The 22205-nt window shown below is 40.6% G+C and overlaps 1 protein-coding gene across 3 annotated transcripts in view; it reads left to right on the top strand.

The window, feature by feature from the left end:
* Positions 1 to 22205, top strand: part of LOC124774633 (AP-4 complex accessory subunit Tepsin-like) — a 152198-nt gene that overhangs the window by 69314 nt on the left and 60679 nt on the right. For all 3 annotated transcript variants that reach the window (XM_047249497.1, XM_047249498.1, XM_047249496.1), the window contains one exon: positions 13748 to 13868. In XM_047249497.1, coding sequence (XP_047105453.1) covers positions 13748 to 13868 — 121 coding nt within the window. The remainder of the gene's footprint in view (positions 1 to 13747; positions 13869 to 22205) is intronic.

The following is a 22205-nucleotide window of genomic DNA, read 5'->3' as shown; positions in this document are numbered from 1 at the left end:
TGCCATTTATTGATTTTGTGTTGTGTACTGGTATGATAGTATCTAATTATGGATAAGTCAGTAACAAGAAAGAAGAGGAAAACTGATTTAGATTTGTCCTCTAGTATTATGGTAAGTTAAATACGTGTACGCAGTGCTATAATAGCCTAATTACCTATTTATAACCTGTAATGTTAGCACTGGATGTGTTATTTTGGAGACTGGTAGAACTTTAGGGATTGCAGTATTTCAAAAGACAGCACATCATTACAAATATATTAAATTAAAATCAGTGCATAAAAATACACTTGGATTTGCGTGTGTCAGCCAAAAATCGTGTTGATCAACAAAAATATCACCTGAAAAGTGACGCTTTCATGTCTTTAAAAAAAGTGATCAAAATTCTGTTGTTAGTAGTCCAAATGGCAAGATATTGCCCAATCTGGTCACCTGAGCAGTACTCAGTTATGAAAACCAGTTCCGATAGGATCAATAAGGAGGGGTCAGTGGACAGCAGAGGGGCGGGGGGGGGGGGGGGGGGTGATGACAGCACATTCTATATTTCATTCATGCCTAAAAGAAAATAAATTTCATATAAACAAAAAAGGATGTTGTACATCATAGATGTGTTATCATCATCAAAGTTGGTATAACCATATTATCATAGAAAATACAAACTCATTTATGAGGTTTTATACTTTAGAGGTCAATTTGAAATTAATGCATGAATCTTGTTAAGATGCCAAAAGTGCAGCTCCTAGTATTTGTATATTCCTTTTTGTTTTATGCATAAATTTGGTAGCTATAGTTTCAAGTTGACTATTAAACAATAATTTTTAAAAGTGTTCTTGGTCGGGTAGAAAATTGAAGAATTCTAATCAGATGAGAGATACTTTAATAAAATTTTTAATTGAATTGAGGAACTTCGGATGCTTTGATGTGCTGATGGAATTCTAACTTGGTTTCAGATAAGTTTTAAATTTAAATACAAGATTGTGGTAGGGGAAAGATAGCTGTTGTCAAAAGAGATTTGAATCCATGTAGCATTACAAGTTATTCACGCAACATTAAGAATCTTCTGTTCTGCAATAGTGAATCTTTGCTTGGCAGTAGGAAGACCTCCTGAACACAGATTATGTACATAAAATTAAAAATAAATAAATGTGTTTTCAGAATAAATGAGAAACATGAGCCTTTTTAAGGTCCATTTACTTGGAAACACTCCCTCTTTTGACAAAATCCTGGCTGTGCCCTTGTCTGGGTGGTTGTTTGCTATTGAATATGATGTTATCCCACTGTTATCAACAAGATGAGTTCCACTTGTCAATCTGGGTGCTCAGTTAAACTGTGAAGCTTTTGTCAATTGCAAAAAGCCACTCAGATTCACGAAGGAACTGCATACCAGTAACGATCATAAGCATTGCAAGTGGTCACGGAGAATTTTGTATCACTTATTGTCACTGCTTCACCCTGCTACTGGTGAATGTGAGTGTGTGTGTGTGTGCGCTGAGTGTAGTATCACTGTGCCTGCGTACTTAAATCAACCACCAACTGTATCAGCGGGGGCCAGCCTCTGGACGCTGCCTGTAGGAGGCTTGCACATGGCATGGTTTCTGCTGCACTGTCTACCAAAGACTCACTCCTGTATAGACGCAGAGCAGCTCTGACTCATCCTTGCTATGTCCTGCTATGTACTGCTCTCATCAGCTGTTCTGTGCGTGGCTTATGTCGCACCTTCTGTATGATTCTTTTGTCTTAGTACAAGTGGAGTCATGAGAGATTTATTTCATCCATTAGTCAGAGGTTTAGAGTAAAACCATATTTGTTTTACTTGGCTTAATTTCATGTATTACTTGATTACTACAAGATCAGCAATGAGTTTGAAACGGTTTCTGCACATCCAGTCTTTAAGTGCGGTTTCATCAGATTTAGTCATTATGGATATAATGCTACTGGGCCTGACTGAACTTTGGCAGTGACCACTTTGTCAGCCTCAATTAACAGACAGAGCATTGTTCCACTAGTCTGTCTACCGACTTTTCCTCTGCATGATGATTCAGATGAGGATTGGGAATCTTACAAAAAAGACCCAGACAACATTTTTTGGCTTTCAGTGTAGCAGACTAGAATTTGTGTGAAGCCTTCTTCCTCTTTTTTTATTCCACCTTAGGTGTATCAAGAACTGTGTTAGCTTGCCTCTTTACAAGATCTGGCTGCTCTTACTTTTGATCCCATGTGCTGTTTATTGTCCAGCTACCATCGCAAACGAATGCATGTCGTAGCAGCGTGAGTTGAATGTATGACCAAACCAATCATGCAGAGCCAGGGCAGTTGAACTTCACGGCCTTAGCCATAAGTGTCATTCATTACTAATGCTCATAATGACTTCTATGCAGACCTTGCGTGCGTGACACAATTATCTGTGTAACTCCAGATGAGGAACTGCACCAGAAGGCTGTACTCTGTGCCCTTCGGCAGAAGTTTTGCGAGTGGCACAATCTTTTGAAGCATGGGGTGATGTGGCAGTCATGTCACAAGATGTGCCCACTAGGACAACAGATAGCTTGCATGAGGAAGTGGCATTGGCAGTGGTAAACATGCGGACACAGCACCAAGCAGACCAAGGCTGGCTCAAGTTCCGTGACTGCCACAGCACCAGCATCACTGTTCTCTATTTCTGTCTTGTCCTTTTTGCTTTGTCCAGCATGAACAATCGGCGGGCTACACATATTGATTCTCAGAAGAAAGTCCACATCATCTTTGTGTGTCATTTACTGAAGGTTGCTGATGATATGGACATGGATGTAAACTGTGTTAATTCCGATGCTTATGACTTTTCCCTAGTTGTTTATCGAGTTATGTTTTTTTCACCAAGTGCTCTGGCTACAGTTCGACACAGGTGCTGCCGTGACATTATTGAATTCTCAAAACCATGTGAGTTTAGACTTGTCACTGTTGACGCTGGTCACCCGGAAGGTGGCCTTTGTAACAAGCAGAACCTTGCGCTGTTGGGACAATATATGGCATCTTCCTTGTACAAGTCAGTGGTTCGTTACATTACATTTTTGATGGTTGCTGATGCTAGTGTTGAGAACTTGTTTTGGATGGGTGTATTTCACCCATTTGGGTTTTCTGTCACTGACACAGTTCACCTTTTGTCCAGATATATGGTGTGTTACTAATTTTTCCTTTGAAATTCATGGCTCAGCCTCGTTTTTCTCATGCGTGCCCTGTTCCTGTCACACTGAAACATCAAGTGACAGCAGAATTAGACATACTTCAATGTCTAGGGGTGGTGCAAACTGTTATGGCTAGTGAATGGTCATCTCCAGTGGTTTTAGTTTGGGAGGCATCGAGGAAACTTCACCTCTTTGGCACCTTCAGTACTACTGTCAACGACGACAGTTCAATCCCGCGTCCAGCCATCCTGATTTAGGTTTTCCGTGGTTTCCCTAAATCACTTCAGTCAAATGCTGGGATGGTTCCTTTGAAAGGGCACGGCCGACTTCCTTCCCCATCCTTTCCTAATCCGATGAGACCGAGGACCTCACTGTTTGGTCTCTTCCCTCAAACAACCCAACCCAACTACTGTCAACACGCAGTTGATCATGGATACATATCCTCTCTGCCACCAGGAGGAACTGTTGGCGAAAATATCGGGTGACCAGTATTTTTCTAAAATTGATTTGTTGAAGCATATCTGCAGATTCCTGTAGATGAAGTGTCGCACTGAATTCTTGTTTTGAATACTCCTGTTGCTCTCCTTTCTTTTAGTGTGGCTAGTGCCCCTGCTATTTTCCAATGATTTTTAGAGCAATTGACTAGGTCTGATCTGGGTTGCATTAATTATCTGTATGATATTGTTGTCATGGGCTCCTCCATAGTCAGGCACTTGAAAAATTTCCACACTTTGTTTTATGTCTTACAGTCTACAGGCTTCTGGTGTAACCTCACAAAATCTCAGTTTTTTCAACCTTCTATTGTTTATTTGGGGTTCGAGATCTCATGGGGTGGGGGTTCCCCTCTGACGGACCACATCTCCACTGTTAAAATTATGTCTCATTCCTCATCCACGAACGAGCTTCAGGCCTTCCTAAGGAAGACAGCCTACTACCATTAAATTCCTGCTGGGGGTGGCTACGTTGGCCCATCCATTGCATCCCTTGTTTGCTGGAGCCCAGATTGCAAACACACTTTTCAAATGTTGAAATCCAAACTACTCTCGGCCCCTTGTTTAGCTACCTTCTCTCGGGACCAGCACATAGTTTGGCAACTCATACCACACAGTATGGCCTCGACATGGTCCTAGCGCCCTGATATGCCGATGACTCTGAATTACCTGTTGCTTTCGCCTCTAAATCTGTTACTCCAGCTCAGCAGCATTACTCCAGATGGAAAAAAAGGCTCTTGCCATAGCCTATGCTCTTTACAATATTCATGTTTTGTATGGCTCCAAGTTTCACTTTATTACTGACTATAAAGCCTTTGTTTCCTTGTTTAATTCTCACACTTCCTTGCTTGACAAGGCAGGACATCACTTACAATGCTGCACTCTGTTCTTGTCTTGTTATTATTATGAAATCTGGTTTTGACCCATGTCTAAACATGCCAAAGTGAACACCTTGTCCCACCTTCCTGTGGGTCTTGATCCAGACTTTGATCCAGACTTTGCTTCCATCTTGAAATTGAAGCAGAAACCATAGTTGAGGGTTTCCCAAATATGAGCTCACACAAGGGAGCTGCCATTGAGACTGACCCGATTCTCTGCCAGATGCTATGGTTCGTTCAACAGGGCTGGCCAGTAAACTGCCAGGTCAGGCTTCAGACTCCCTGTGCAACTATTTTTTGTTACAATATCACTTCTCCGTTTTTGATGGGGTTTCATTGTTGTCCTCGGAAGACCTCTTCCAGAGTAGTCACTCCTGCCGCATTATACGCAAGATTCTATGCCTTCTCCACCAAGGCCATTGGGGAGTTTCATGCACTAAACTGTTAGCTAGGAGGCACAATTTTTGGCCAGGAATTGATGACAAAATTATCTGTTTTGTCACAGCTTGTGAGCAGTGTGCCTGAGAACTGGCAGCTCCCACAGTGTCTCTGTCCCCCTGACTCCCTCCACACCACCCAAGGGAACACTTTCATGTAGACTTTGTGGGTCCATTCTTGAATTCCTATTGCCTCTTGATTGTGGATGCATTTTCCCAGTTTTCTTACATTCTCTAGCGTGCATTGACATTACCTAAGTTCACCGTTCATGAGCTTTTGAGGGATTTTTGAGGGGTTGCCTTGTACCTTAGTTTGCGATAATGGACCCCAGTTCATTTCTCACATACTTAAATTGTCTTATTCCCACCACAGCATTGGTCATGTTATGGCTCCCCATTCCACTCTCAGTCAAATGGCAAGTTGGAACAGCTAGTGTGTACATTCAAATCCCAAATGAAAAAGTTTATTGTGGATTCTTTACTGGACGACGCCCTTCTCTGTTTTCTGAGCACCTGTTGCTTCATGCCTATGGGGGAGCAGAGTTTGGCTAAGCTCCATGGCCAACAGCCACACATGGTTGTCCACCTTATGCAACAGCCTCCGATGCACCTGCCATGGTTGGGTTCGTCCAGCCACTTCACGCCAGGATCGCTGGTATAGACGGAAGGGTTAGGTTGCCAGCCCATGTGGATATCAGCCTGTGTTGTCCACTGTTGGTGACGCTGTCTTTGTGACGTCCATACAGCTGACGGGCTGGTTGTATGCCACTTTGATCAGGTGCCCCCCCCCCCCCCCCCCTCTGCCGGAAGTTACCGGTTCAGGGCTCCTGTCACCACAGCCCAACCGTCCTGCCTTGACCCCGTTGTCGCCTGCTGTGGAGGCGCATCCATCCCATTGATCCCATTGGCTGCCTCCTCCACATGTGGCGCCCTGGGGTTACAGCTTCAAGGTGCCAGGTGTTGGTCTGTCTCTGGTCTCCATTCTGTTGCCACAGCCTGCTGTTCCAGTCAAGCCACCTCTACCAGCCCCTTTACCATCATCGCCGGTGGGTCCAGCACCATCTCCTTTCCACAGGACCTGCCCGAGATGGGGATGCAGGGATAGCAATGGCACCCTCCTCCCTGTTGCTGTCGTTATGCATAGCAACGTACCACTGTCATCGAGCATGCGTGTCTCTCCATGCATTCTGACCCTATGCACTGGTGTCTGCCCAGTACATCGTCCTGCCTTCGCCATTGGCACCGGCTGGTGCCACTCTGGACTTGATGAATGTTTCTCTCATCAGGCAACCACCATCTCCTCAATCACCAGGGTGCCCTCCTTTCATGAGGGAGAAGTGTGCTGTATCCTGCTACTAGTGCATGTGAATATGAGTGCTCTGAATGTAATGTGCCACGTGTATGTACTTAAATCAACTGCCAACTATATCAGCGCTGGCTCAGCCACTATAGCCGCCTGTAGGAAGCATGTACACGGCACGGTCTCCATCACATTGTCTACCGGTGACTCGCACTTGTATACGTGCGGAGCAGTGCTGACTCACTCTCACTATGTTCTTTTAGTTTGTACCACTGGCATCAGTTGTTGTGTATATCACTATTGTCACACCTTCTGTATGATTCTTTTATCTTGTTTTGTGTGGAGTCACAAGAGGTGTATTTTTGTTATTGCTCAGAGATTTATGGGCAAAGCCATATTTGTGCTATGTGGATCAGCTTTGTATATTAGAGATTCATTGGAAGAATCCTAAGGAAATGCAATCCGAAAACAAAGGAAGTAGGTTACAGTATGCTTGTTCGCCCACTGCTTGAATACTGCTCAGCAGTGTGGGATCCGTACCAGATAGGGTGGATAGAAGAGATAGGAAAGATCCAACAGAGAGCAGTGCACTTCGTTACAGGATCATTTAGTACTCGCGAAAGCGTTACGGAGATGATAGATAAACTCCAGTGGAAGACTCTGCAGTAGAGACACTCAGTAGCTTGGTACGGGCTTTTGTTGAAGTTTCGAGAACATACCTTCACCAAGGAGTCAAGCAGTATATTGCTCCCTCCTATGTATATTTCATGAAGTGGCCATGAGGATAAAATCAGAGAGATTAGAGCCCACACAGAGGCATACCGACAATCCTTTCCACGAACTATACGAGACTGGAATAGAAGGGAGAACCGATAGAGGTACTCAAGGTATCCTCCGCCACACACCGTCAGGTGGCGTGCGGAGTATGGATGTAGATGTAGATGTTATTTGGTTACTACAGTCACAAGCGGCCATAAAAGCTATGTGCATAGTAACAGCCTTACCAATTCAGGATAGATGCACTCAATTCCACTGATGAAGAATCATGTTCTGCTACATCTATGGGTAAGTGTAGGAAGTTACTGTCAAATTGCCAATTTCACTTTTCAAAGGTATTTGAAGAACATCCAAATTGTCTGACAACTGGATAAAGTATCATCAGGCTGCAAGCCTCCATCAAAAAACGAAAAAGTGCCTCTTCAGTGCCCAAGAGATGAAAATCTTGGGGCACATAGCTAATAGCGATGGATTCCATCCCAACCCAGAGAAAATAAGATAAGTCACAGATTTTCAACTCCTTGGCAAATTTGTGTTTTGAGAAGTTTTGGTGGAATGTGCTTGTACTGCTAGCAGTTCATGAAGGACTTATGCATCAAGGCACAGGCCAAATTTTCCTGGAATGAGGTGCAAGGAAGAACTATCCTTGTTGTGAATGATGTGCTAAAATCATCTCTAGTCCTAACATTGTATGATGAGAATGCACTGATGGAACTTCAGACTGACAGTAGAAGTTATGGGGTAGATCCAGTTCTAGTGCAAATTTAGGAAAGTGCTGAAAAGGTGATAGCTTATACTTCCAGAGTCTAGATGAACTGTTGTCCAATCTGGAAAGAATGCTTTATTTGAGGCATCAAAAAAGTGTGGCTGTATTTTTTTGGTGAACCGTTCACTGTTGTGATGGGCTACTGTTCTTTATTCTGGCTAACTAGCCTGTAGGATCCATCAGGTCGACTAGTGAGATGGGCACTAAGACTTCAGGAGTACCACATCACAGTGGTATAGAAAAGCAGGTGCATACACGAGGATGCTGACTGTCTTCCAAGGAATTTTTGCGAGAACACACCAGTGGATGAAATCTCGTCATTGCTTTGTTAAACGGCTTTGCTGCTGAACAGACAGAAGATCCAGCACTGATGAAAACTGTAGAAGTCTTGAAGGATGTCGAACCAACCAAAGGAAAATTGCAGTTATAAAAACAGAACATTTTCTGAGAGGGACTATGATATAATGGTTGCTCATCATCCCAGCTCATCTACGGCCAGCTGTCCTGAAGTATTTGCATGATATTCCAACATCTGGTCACCTGGGATTTGTTAAGACTCTAGACTGAACCTTAATATAGGTTTCTCAGGCTAGGTCTCTATCAATCCGTTAGACACTATGTCAGCTACTGCAAGGAAAGCGAGTGATGGAAGTGTGTGCACAATCACCCTTGGGGCATATGATACCAAAATTCTGCCTGCAGCATACCAGTCCACTGAATTGGAATTGACCTCTTGGGCAGATTCCGGGAATCATCAAATGGGAATCGATGGATAGTAGTCTTCTGTCTGCCCACATTGTTGTCACCAAAGCTGTGCTAACTGCCATAGCTGTGGGAATTGGAAGGTTTCTTGTAGAAGACAACATTTTAATGAATAGAGCACCCAGCGCCTGGTACCAGTAAGAAGGTCACCAATTTGAAGAAGTTTTCCATTAGAGACTAGTATCGGAGGTTATTTCGCATTGCAGCAGGATAACAGTTGCCTACCACCCACATTTATGAGCAGGGAGATTGGGATACAATACTGCCTGTTGTGACATTCACATACAACACGGAAAAGCAGGACACTACAGGCTTCACAACATTCTTTTCATTCCACAGTTGTGAGGCTGAAATGACAATGGATACACATCTCTTGTTTCAATCGAACAATATAGAGTATCCAGAATAAATTTTTACTCTGCAGCTTAGTGTGCACTGATTTAAAATTCCTGCCAAATTGAAACTATGTACCAGACTAGGACTTGAAACTTGAAATGAGCGCACACTATGCTGCAGAGTGAAAATTCATTCTGAAACCGTCCCCCCAGGCTGTGAGACTCCACAATATCCTTTCTTTATGGTATATGGTAGTCAGCAAAGTCAGCAACCCCCCCCCCCCCCCCTCCAATCCCACAATGATTCAGTTGCAATGAGACTCCCCTAAATTGAATGTTTTTTATGCCATATCCCAGTGGAAAGTTTATGGGCCTTTCTTTTTTGTTGAAGCAGCTATAACTAGTTTTGCTTATCTTAATGCACTAGAATGATGGTTCTTTCCATAATTGGAAGAAGCTGAACCACAGAACTTCATTTTGCAGCAATATGATGCACACCTCACTGGCATCACTCAGTACGCGATTGGTTAAATGACATTTACCCAACCACTGGGAACAACTGGCCTGTTGACTTGATGTGTGTTGTGTGATGAACGGTGCTCATATTGAGCACTGGTAAGAAAAATTGTTTTAGCTGATGTTTCATTTGATGTTTTAGTTATAATTTTAAGTCTGCTATAAATGTAGGTTTGCCTTTTCTTGAACTGTCTTCTAAGAGAAGTTGTAGGGTCAGTGTTGCCTCGCACGTTCTACATTTCTCCAGAATCCAAACTGATCTTCCCAGAGATTGGCTTCTACAAGTTTTTCCAGTCTTCTGTAAAGAATTTGTGTTAGTATTTTGCAACCACAATTTGTTAAACTGATAGTTCGGAAATATTCACACCTATCAGCAAATGCTTTTTTTGGAGTTGCAATTATTATATTCTTCTTGAAGGCTGAAGGTATTACACTTGTTTCATACAACTTACTCACCAGATGCAAGAGTTCTGTCATGGCCAGTTCTCCCGAGACTATCAGTAGTTGCAACAGAATCTCATCTACTTACAGGGCCTTGTTTTGACTTTGACCTTTCAGTGTTCTGTCAAATTCTTCTCGCAGCATCATATGTCCCATCTCATCTTCATCTACATCCTCTTCCATTTCTATAATATTGCCCACAAGTACAACCTCTTGCATCGATCCCTATATTCTGAGGGTATGAGATTTTCCAGATATTTTTCAGCTGAAGTTTGGAAATAAATAAATGCGTTGAGTAGAAGTGAAATCTCATACTAATTTTGAAAATAAAGGAAGAAGCTTTGTTGATAGAAGTATGTGCATTTTTTGTTATCCAGAATTATCATTCAAAATATAAAGTTTATGTAAGAAGAATTATTAGGGGACAATTCCTGTTTTGTGTATCTTATTATTTGCATGAGGTATTCCTCATGGTCACCGTGGTGTTCCAAGAGAGATGAAAATGTGCTTGGAGTCTTGATGGGTAAAGTTGTCAAAGCCAGCAAAGAGTCTTCTGCATCAGCCATGCTGTCAAGGATTACCAATCACCAGAAGTTTATATCAATAATGTATATATGTATGTGTTGAAAAACTGCTTGTTATTTATTGCCCAGAAGGTCTCCTGTAACAAGATACTTATTAACTATAAGTGCTGTATTTAAAGGCACAATAAAAGTCTTAAAAGATAGAAGTTGCCAAGTCCTGGTTTTCAGTAAAAATTAAGCTATTCTACAGATAAGAGTATTTAACAAGTTGGGTGGGTTCACAGACTACTATGAGCTGAAGATCACAACAAGGTAACTTAAAATATAAATGAACCCTCGCAGTTTACTCCTTCTACCTTTCAGCTTTACCTTCTTTGCTTAGGACTGGTTTTCCACCTGAGTTTTTGATATTCATACAGGTGGTTCTCTTTTCTCCAGAGGCTGCTTCAGTTTTCTTGTAGGTGGCATCTGTTTTTCCCCTAGTGATATGGGCTTTTAAATACTTACATTTGTCCTCTAGTCATTCCAGCATAGCCATTTTGCACTTCCTGTCAATGTTGTTTTGTAGACATTCATATCCCCTTTCACCTGCTTCATTTACTGCTTTTTTATATTTTCTCCATTCATCAATTCAATTCAATATCTCTTGGGTTACCTGAGGCTTTCTATTAGGCCTCGTTTTTTTTTTTTTTTTTACCTATTTGATTCTCTGCTGCCTTCACTAATTCATCTCTTAAAGCTACCCATTATTCTTCTACTGTATTCCTTTCCTCTGTTCTTGTCAATTGTTCCCTAATGCTACCACAGAAACTCACCACAACCTCTTGTTCTTTCAGTTTATTCAGGTCACATCTTAATTTCCTACCATTTTGCCGTTTATTCACTTTTCTTCTGCAGTTTATAATCAATTAACTGTGGTCAGAGTCCTCATCTGTCCCTGCAAATGTCTTACAATGTAAAATCTGGTCCCAAAATCTCCATCTTAACGTTATACAATGAATTTGAAACCTTCTGGTGTCTCCAGATCTCTTCCACATATACAACTTTCCTTCGGGATGCTCTGTGCAAGAGTCTACCAGGTGGCTGCCTCTTTTATTCCTTTCTTCCAGTCCATAATCACCCACTATATTTCCTTCTCTTCATTTTCATACTGTTGAATTCAAATCTCTCATGACTGTTAAATTTTCATTTCTCTTAACTATCTGAATAACTTCTTTCATCTTATCATAAATTTCTTCAGTCTCTTAATCATCTGTTGAGCTAGTTAGCATATAAACTTTTACTACTGTGATGGACATGGGCTTCATGTCTATCTTGGCTACAATAATGTGTTCACTATGCTGCTCATAATAGCTTACCTGCGTTCCAATTTTCTTATTGTTTATCAAATCTGCTTCTGCATTGCCCCTGTTTGACTTGTATTTATAACTCTTTATTCACCTCACCAGAAGTGCTGTTCCTAATTCCCACTGTATCTAACTTTAACATATTCATTTCCCTTTTCAAATTTTCTAACCTACCTGCTCAATTAAGGGATCTGACATTACACACTCTGATCCAAGGAATGTCAGTTTTCTTTCTGCTGATAACAACATCTTCCTGAGTAGTCCCCACCCAGAGATCTGAAAGGGGGACTATTTTACCTCCAGAATACTGTATCCAAGAGGATGCCACCAACATTTAACCGTACAGTAGAGCTGCACGCCACTGGGAAAAATTACAGTGGTAGCTTCCCCATTCTTAGTACCAGAACAGCAAGGCTGTTTTTAGGTTGATGTTACAAGGCCAGATCACTCAGTCACCCAGACTGTTGCCCTGCATCTACTGTAAAGGCTGCTGCCCCCCTTCAGTAACAACACATTTGCCTGGCCTCTCAACAGACACCACTCCATTGTGGTTGCACCTACAGTATGGCCATCTGAATCGCTGAGGCACGGAAGTCTCTCCACCAATGGCAAGATTTCTGGTTCGTGGGAGGAGAGGGGGAGGGGATGCTACTGCTCATGATGTATATAATGACTGGTAGGTAATCCCAAAGTAGTGTAGATAAGAAGAGAATAGAAGCTTTTGTAATGTGGTGCTACAGAAGAATGCTGAATAGTAGATGGGTAGATTGTGTAGCGAATGAGGAAGTACTGAACAGAATTGGGGAAAAAAGAAATGTGTTGCACAACCTGACTAGAAGAAAGGATCGTTTAATAGGACATATTCTGAGACATCAAGGGATCATCAATTTACTACTGAAGGGAAGTGTGGGAGGTAAAAATCGTAGAGGGAGCCCAAGGGAGGAAGACAGTACACAGATTTAGGATGTAGATTGCAGTAGTTATTCGGAGACTAAGAGGCTTGCACAGGATAAAGTAGCATGGAGAGCAGCATCAAACCAATCTTTGGACTGAAGACCACAACATCAATAACAATGAGCAGTAGCAATCTGAGGGATACACATGAAGCAAGTTTCTCCCTGTTGAGAATGGCACACTGACATTTCTTGAAAATAGATTGAGCTGTACATTTTTCAAATTTATTTAAGTACTTTGTTCCTTCAATAATCTACAATATATTGCTGCTAGAAGGTGATAAATTTCAGGTAATCTATAAACAATCGAATCGTTATCTCATCTTGTCCTAGTGACCTTACATCTGAAGAGTATTTTTGGTGAATTTTCAAACCCGCAGTCACTTATCTATGTGTCTGTCATTTCAGAATACATGCAGCGATCAAAAGGAGAATATTAATATGATTTCATTCAGGGAAAGAATTCCAGAAGCAAGTTTTAAATATTTTAGCCTTCTCATACAGCCCACTGAAAGTGTGTGTCAGCATTCCCATTCTGATGATAGCTATTCATTCTGCAACTGATAACTGCTTAAGTGGATGTCAGCTTTATTCGAACCGTACCACTACAGCACTGAACAGTTTACATAGTTCTTCCAGCTGTAATATCTGTGACTGATTTTAATAATATTAATTTTATTCCCAGTAAATATGTTTCTGATCTGCTAACCAGGGTGAAGCTACACACCTCAGTTTGTACATTTCCGTATAAATATTTCTTTTTGTACCTATCAGTAACACTGCTATAATTAGCAAATACTGGTACTGTGTTCTTTTTCCTTTCATTTCAGGAGCTTTGTAAGCTTTGTAGTCTGCCCAGTGTAATATTGACATGCTTGTGACTTGATGTATAGGATTGGTTTCATAATTTTACATTCAGATTGATATCTTTAGTAATCCGTTTCTGCATACATTTTAAATCCAGTTTTACTTTGCCTTGCTTAATGAGTTAGTTGTTTTAGTTTCATCTACAACTTTGAATACATGTTACTGTATAGCCTTATGTATCTCTGTCATTTGCAAGCTCATGTACCTGGACGTGCTGGAGGTGGCTGGGAATCAGATGAAGATGAGAAGTCATTGCCACATCCACAGTTGCAGTCTGTAAACAGTGACAGTAATTTATCAAGTGACTCCTTGGAAAGGTATGTTGCTGTTTAGTTGGTATTTGTACATCAAATTTTGATTCCATCTGCAGAAACTGTAACATTACAGTGTCTTCTACATTAGTTTTAAAATATCTTTCCACCAGTTGCATTTCATTTTCCAGTACATTGTAATGTTGCAGTTCATTATAATAAAACCTGTTATGTTTTAGTGAGTAGACTGCGGCCACATTAAATATGCTACCATAACTGAACATCATAAAAACAGAAAGTCATTACTAATGTCATAAAAAATTTACAGCATCTGGCGTACTTAATTGGATCAAATGTTTCTGCATCCTAACACATGAATTGAAACTGTATATAATGTGCTTGCTTTAGACATACCATACCAGCTTTTTCTTGAAAGCATTGCAATCAATTTTTCAGCAGTAAAATCTATTTTAGGCAAACCTGTGAGGGTGAACTAAATGTTGACCTTTACATAGCCTTGATGCTGTGTTAAATTTAAAATGGTAGAACGATAAAATTTCAGATGAGACCATAGTACACAGTTAGTACCATTGAAAACTGAATATGTTTTGTTTGAAAATGTCTTCTGGATTTTTGTCAGATTCGATGATGTCTTCAGAAACTCTTCCTTGCATTGTGCCACACCAGTTAAACTGAAGCAAATGGAAACTGATTTGCCGTTAGTCATGTCCAACAGAAGTCTAGTCATGTCCAACAGAAGTCTTTCAGCAGAACACTGTACAAGTTTTTTATGTTTTTTGTTAATGGGTTTTTGTTATTTGTACAGTAATGATGTATTCTAATGAAGGCACATTATACTTACGGTAGTCTGAGAATAGCACCAGAATTACCAACAAGTTGAGTGGGTTTATGAAAAGAAATGTCAGGATCATCCCTGCCTCTCATGGCAGTTTTTTTAATGATTGAGGACACAGTTTTGCAATAATGACTCAGTGAAAACGGCTCACAATCATTGCAAGTAAAGCAGAATACATATGAGAGAGCGCCAAAATGCAGCGTTTCATGCTGTAAGAAACATTGACTCAAATTTTTCCACAACAAAAAGAAAATGTCATTTTGGAGTGAGCGGGAGGACTGTATGGAGAATTGTAGATTAATAACACTATGTAAACATCACAGTCTGCAGCTGGTTTGTACATTGAAATGTGAATTTAAAAAAAAAAAAAAAAAAAGGTTGTCACCTACTTTTGTGCTAAAAGGGATACTCAGCTAATCACAGTTTAGATATCAAAATGGCCACACTACTCATACAACTATTTACACTGAAGAGCCAAAGAAGCGGGTACACCTGCCTAATCTCGTGTAGGGTCCCTGCGAGCACACAGAAGTGCCGCAACATTACCTGGAATGGACTCGACTAATGTCAGAAGTAGTGCTGGAGGGAACTGACACCATGAATCATGCAGGGCTGGCCATAAATCTCTAAAAATACTAGGTGGTGGAGATCTCTTCTGAACAGCACTTTGCAAGGCATCACAGATATGCTCAATAATATTCGTGTTTGGGGAGTTTTGTGGCCAGTGTAAGTGTTTAAACTCAGAAGAGCATTCCTGGAGCCACTCTCCAGCAATTTGAGATGTGTGGGTTGGCACATTGTCCTGCTGGAATTGCCCAAGTCCGCAGAATGCACAATGGACAGTATTGGTTGCTGGTGATCAGAAAGGATGCTTATGTGTGTGTCACCTGTCAGAGTCTTATCTAGACGTATCAGGGGTCTCATATCACTCCCAACTGCACACGTCCCACACCATTACAGAGCCTCCACCAGCTTGAACAGTCCCCTGCCGACAAGCAGGGTCCATGGATTCATGAGGTTGTCTCCATACCTGTACACATCCATCTGCTCGATACAATTTGAAATGAGACTCGTCCGACCAGGCAACATGTTTCCAGTTATCAACAGGCCATTTACAGTGTTGACGGGCCCAGGTGAGGCGTAGAGCTTTGTGTCATGCATTTATCAAGGGTACATGAGTGGACCTTCGACTCTGAAAGCCCATATTGATGATGTTTCATTGAATGGTTCAGACAGTGACACTTGTCAACAGCCCAGCATTGAAATCTGCAGCAACTTATGGAAGGGTTGCACTTCTGTCACGCTGAATGATTCTCTTCAGTCGTTGTTGGTCCCGTTCTTGCAGGATCTTCTTCCAGCTGCAGCGATGTCAGAAATTTGATGTTTTGCTGGATTCCTAATATTAGCAATACACTCATGAAATGGTGTTTAGAGAAAATCCCCACTTCTTCGCTACCTTGGAGATGCTGTGTTCTATCACTCATGCACCAACTATAACACCATGTTCAAACTCACTTAAATCTGATAACCTGCCGTTGTAGCAGCACTAGCCGATCTGACAACTGCGCCAGATGCTTGTTGTCTTATATAGGCATTGCCAACTGCAGCACCGTATTCTGCCTGTTTACATATTTCTGTATTTGAATATGCATGCCTATACCAGTTTCCTTGGCACTTTAGTGTGTATATTGACTGAGCACATAATAAAATCCTTAAATGAAATGTCACCAGTTATGATCTTTGACTTGCTGAAGGCATTTCATTGTGTCACTTGTAATATTCTTTATTTAAGTTTTTATGCAATATGTAATTGAGAACATGCCCGGTTTAGTTATTATTTCAGAAACAGAATGCAGAAAGCTGCCCTGTGCTGTTTGAGTAATACAAAGAGGGACACCATATAAAAATAAAGAGGGGAGGGGGGGATACAGTGGGAGTCACAGAGGCTTTGATCATTGGCCCACTTCTGTTCTTCCTTTATGTTAATGAGCTACCATTTTATTTGAATCAGGAGGTTGAATTAGTCTTACTTGCAGATGATATAAGCATTACTGTGAAGCTGGACAAAGAAACATCAATGGAGAAAATAGTAAATTATGTTTTATGTGAAAGTTACTAACTGGTTTTGCACAAATGTGATAGATTTAAACTTTGAAAAAACTCAGCTTATTCAGTTTTGTACTGTTGAAAATATCCTACCTCCTATTAATCTACTGTAGAGTTGGCAAAAGAATGTCCCTGACAGTTGCAGTGGGCTTGCTGTGGCTACTTCATACATCTACCTCAGCCATTTGTGTAACACAGTTCCGTGTACCACAAAGAAATAATAAACATGGTGTAAAGTTCTAATTTCCTCAGTGTATATTTTTATGAAAACTGAAACCAGAAAAGCCATGTAATAGACCACTAAAACATTTAGGTTTGGAAACATGAATTTAAAAAAGCATTCAGTCACAAATTTTTGTGTTTTGTTAAGTACACAATGCGTTTCAGACCCTTTGGTTCCATCATCAGGTATAACTTGTCTTAATACATTATTTATTTTTGCTCTTGAATGAAGTGAAATGCATATTCCTGTCCTGAAAACATTTGATGTTAGGTTATGAATCTCATAAATCGAATGCGGAAAATATGTGTGAAATAGTGGAAAAAATGAACAGTGTAAACTTGCCTCATAATCCAAGAAAAGCGTTTTTAACACCATTATACATTCTTTTCATTCATATCACTTCACTCAAAAGACATATTTGCATACACATGTTAGTAAACGCATCACAGATGTTGTTGTACATAGTATGATCAAAAATGAATTTATTTTTAGTGACAGAGATGTAATTAGTAAACAGTTTACATATGCAGGGAATAACTTTAGAATAGGTATTTAAAATTACTGAAGTAACTATGGCTTGCGAAATCTGGTTGTACACTTAACATAGATTGTGGTTTTTTGATTTTATGGAGGTTTATCTCCAGTTGTTCCAACAGATTTACGGTCTTCCCATTGGCTTCAGAATGTAGTACTACCAAATTGTTTTCTAGACTGTTGATGATATGTTTTGTTTCCAACATATGTTGTACAATAATTGATTTTTCGAAGTGGTTGAGCCTGACAGCATTTATATGTTCTTGAAAGCGGGTTTTGAAGTTTCTGCGTTTTCCCCATGTAGTAGGCAGAACAACTGGAGCATATTGCTCCACTGTTGTTGAATTTTTGTGTATTTGATTTTATGGTATGGACAAGTGAGTTTCCTGGCTTATTAGTAGTTGAGAATGCAAATATTACATTTGTTTTTTTTTTTTTTGAAAAGGTTTGCAATTTTTTTGTGATAAGGTCCCCAGGTATGGGGTACTGGCAAATGTTTCGCTTCTTTCACAGTGTGGCCATTTGTTGTCTTACGTTTGTGTATTTGTCTGTCTAAATTGTCAATTATTTTGGCTGTGTAACCATTGTTTATGGCAATGCTTTATATTGTATCTAGCTAATTCCTGAGGCTGTTTTCTTCTAAATCAAGAGAGTGTACTCTGTGTAGCATGGACTTAAATGCAACGTGTCTGTGTGGTGGGATGGCATGGTGAGTTGTCCATTGTTATGTCTGTGTATGTGTGATTCTGTGTATGATGAACTTATGTTTTTGTTGGTGATAAGTGATTTTTAGATCCAAGAAATTTATGCTTTTGCTGTCCTCATGTTATGTTGTGAATTTTATGTGTTTATGTAAAGAATTGAATATTGCAATTAGTTCTTCAATCTCCTCCTTTGTTCCATCGAATAGCAGCATATCTCCAGTAATATGAGGTTAGATCAAATGAAACATGGTTAGTTTGTCTACCTTTGCCTTGTACGTAAGATGGCACCACATAACTGCGGGTATGGTGGCACCATCTATTGCTAAAGAGCACTGTTTGATGTTGCATAGCACCAGTGTGGTTTCATGCCGAAGAGAAGGTGATCACACAAGTTATCGTCCACTACTGAACGTGCAGGCGACTAAGCAGGAGCAACGAGGAGTGATACAATTTTTGGCGGCAGAGGGAGTTAGAGGCCGTGAAATGTATCAATGGATGAAGGCTGTGTACGGTGAGTACAGTCTGAGTCATTCAAGTGTTGTGGAATGGGGCAAACAATTCCTTGAGGGGTGTGAGTTACTGGAAGACAATGCTCAGACTGGACAGGCTCATTGTGTCATCACACCGGAAATGGTCGCAGAAGTGAATGCTTTAGTCTTGGACAACAGCAGAATCACTGTGGACAAGATCCATTGTTTACTGGGTATTAGTGTGGGCGCAGAAAAATCTGTGTGGAATGGGTTCCCCACCAACTGACCACCGAACAGTGCAATACTTGAATGGTACTGTCTTTGAGTCATCTGCAACATTATCATTAGGAGGAATATGGCTTTCTGTCGTGTTTTGTCACAGGTGATGAAACATGGTGTCACCATTTTGAAACAGAAAGCAAGTGTCAGGGCAAGCAATGGCAACGTGTGACTTCACCACCTCCAAAGAAACCAAAGGCCATCCACACCATTTCTGGTACGTTCATGATAACCTTCTTTTTTTACCACAAGGGTGCACTGCTTATCAAGTTCCTAGAATGGGGAACTTCCATCAATGCCTAGCGGCGCTATCAAGCCAATTTACAGAACTTTAGACGAGCCAAAAAGTCGAAACACTGAGGCACGTTGTCCAATGGCATAATCCTCCTGCATGATAATGCCCGCGTACACAAGGCAAATGTGGTGAAAACAACATTGCAGCAGTTTTGGTGGGAAATGCTGGAACATCCACTATACAGTCTCGACCTTTCACCGTGTGACTTTCATGTGTTTGGATCTCTAAAACAAGCTATTCGCAGACAGCAATTCACAATGGACGAGTGTGTGACTGCGTCCAGGCCTGGATCCAACAGCAGCCAACTAGCTTCTTCAAGGATGGAATCGACCGACTTGTGTCACAATGGGATAAATATGCCAACAGTTTCGGCGTATTTTTGAGTATGTGTACTGTCTGTAACTAAATTTTTGAGGTAATAAAATCATTACCGTTACTTTACAAAAGTGACCAGGTTTCATTTGAATGCCCCTTATATATTATTTCACTTTTGAGTCTATTGTTTCCTTTACAGAACTTACTGTCCAGGTGATTGAGAGATATCTCTGCCAGCAAACTTGTTATGCTACTGCCTACGGCAAGACTTCCTTCTGTTGGTAAACTTTCCCATTAAATGTAAAGTAATTGTGTGAGAATATTAGCTGCAACATGTCCTTGACTCCTGATATTTCTGAATTTGACATTTTCTTATGTTTTACTAAGTTTTCCAAGATTATATCTATTGTTTCTTCAGTCAGTACATTTGTAAGTAGGTTAGTTACATCAAAAGAGGCAAATCTGATACCTGAAGGAACTTCTATACCTTTAATTTCAGATGTTGCTATGTTTTGTTGTGGTCCTCAGTCCAGAGACTGGTTTGATGCAGCTCTCCATGCTACTCTATCCTGTGGAGGCTTCTTCATCTCTGAGTAACTACTGCAACATACATCCTTCTGAATCTGCTTAGTGTATTCATCCCTTAGTCTCTCTCTACAATTTTTACCCTCCACGCTTCCCTCAAGTACTAAATGGGTGATCCCTTGCTGCCTCAGAATGTGTCCTACTAACCGATCCCTGCTTCTAGTCAAGTTCTGCGACAAATTCCTCTTCTCTTCTCCACAATTCTATTCAGTACCCCCACATTAGTTATGTGATCAACCCATCTAATCTTCAGCATTCTTCTGTAGCACCACATTTTGAAAGCTTCTATTCTCTTCTTGTCTAAACTATATATCATCCATGTTTCACTTCCATACATGGCTACACTGTATACAGATACTTTCAGAAAAGACTTCCTGTCATGTAAATCTATACTCAGGGTTAACAAATTTCTCTTCTTCAGAAACTCTTAACTTGCCATTGCCAGTCTGTATTTTATATCGTCTCTACTTCGACCATCATCAGTTATTTTGCTCCCCAAATAGTAAAAATCATTTACTACATTAAATGTCTCATTTTCTAATCTATGAGTAATTCCCTCTGCATCATCTGATTTAATTCGACCACATTCCACTATCCTCATTTTGCTTTGTTTGATGTTCATCTTATATCCTCCTTTGAGGACACTGTCAATTCCCGTCCAACTGCTGTTTCAGGTCCTTTGCTGTATCTGACAGAATTACAGTGTCATCGGCACACCTCAAAGTTTTCATTTCTTAACCATGGGTTTTAATTCCTGCTCCAAATTTTTCTTTTGTTTCTTTTGCTGCTTGCTCAATAGACAGGTTGAATAACATCGTGGATAGGCTACAACCAAGTCTCACTCCCTTCCCAACCACTGCTTCCCTTTCATGCCCCTCGACTCTTATAACAGCCATCTGGTTTCTGTACAAATTGGAAATAGCCTTTAGCTCCCTGTATTTGACACCGGCCACCTTCAGAATTTGAAAGAGAGTATTCCACTCAACAATGTCAAAAGCTTTCTCTATGTCTACAAATGCTAGAAATGTAGGTTTTCCTTTCCTTAAGCTATCTTTGAAGATAAGTTGTAGGGTCAATAGAGCCTCATGTGTTCCACCATTTCTACAGAATCCAAACTGATCTTCCCCGAGGTCTGCTTCCATCAGTTTTTCCATTTGTCTGTAAAGGATTCGTGTTAGTATTTTGCAGCTGTGACTTATTAAACTGACAGGTCGGTGATTTTCACACCTGTCAATACCTGCTATCTTTGGGATTGGAATTATTATATTCTTCTTTAAGTCTGAGGGTATTTCACCTGTCTCATACATCTTGCTCACCACATGGTAGAGTTTTGTCATGTTTGGCTCTCCCAAGGGTATCAGTAGTTCTTAAGGAATTTGTCTGCTCTCGGGGCCCTGTTTCAACTTAGGTCTTTCAGTGCTCTGTCAAATTCTTCCTGCAGTATCATATCTCCCATTTCATCTTCATCTACATCCTCTACCATTTCCATAATATTGCTCTCAAGAACATTGCCCTTGTAGATCCTCTATATACTCCTTCCACCTTTCTGGTTTTCCTTCTTTGCTTAGAACTGGTTTTCCATCTGAGCTCTTGATATTCATACAGGTGGTTTCCTTTTCTCCAAAGGTCTCTTTAATTTTGCTGTACGCAACATCTATCTTACCCTTAGTGAAATATGCCTCTACATGCTTACATTTGTCCTCTAGCCATCCTTGCTTAGCCATTTTGCACTTCCTGTCAATCTCATTTTTGAGACGTTTGTATTCTTTTTGTCCGCTTCATTTACTGCCTCTCCTTTCATCAATTAAATTCAATATCTCTTCTGTTACCCAAGGATTTCTACCAGCCCTCATCTTTTTACCTACTTGATCCTCTGATGGCTTCATTATTTCATCTCTCAAAGGTACCCATTCTTCTTCTACTGTATTTCTTTCCCCCATTCTTGTCAATTATTCCCTAATGCTCTCTCTGAAACTCTCTACAACCTCTGGTTCTGTTAGTTTATTCAGATCCCATCTCCTTAAATTCCCACCTTT

Source organism: Schistocerca piceifrons, chromosome 2, assembly GCF_021461385.2.
Source record: "Schistocerca piceifrons isolate TAMUIC-IGC-003096 chromosome 2, iqSchPice1.1, whole genome shotgun sequence".
NCBI classification, from domain to species: Eukaryota; Metazoa; Arthropoda; class Insecta; order Orthoptera; family Acrididae; genus Schistocerca; species Schistocerca piceifrons.
This window is presented reverse-complemented; position numbering and strand designations above follow the sequence as displayed.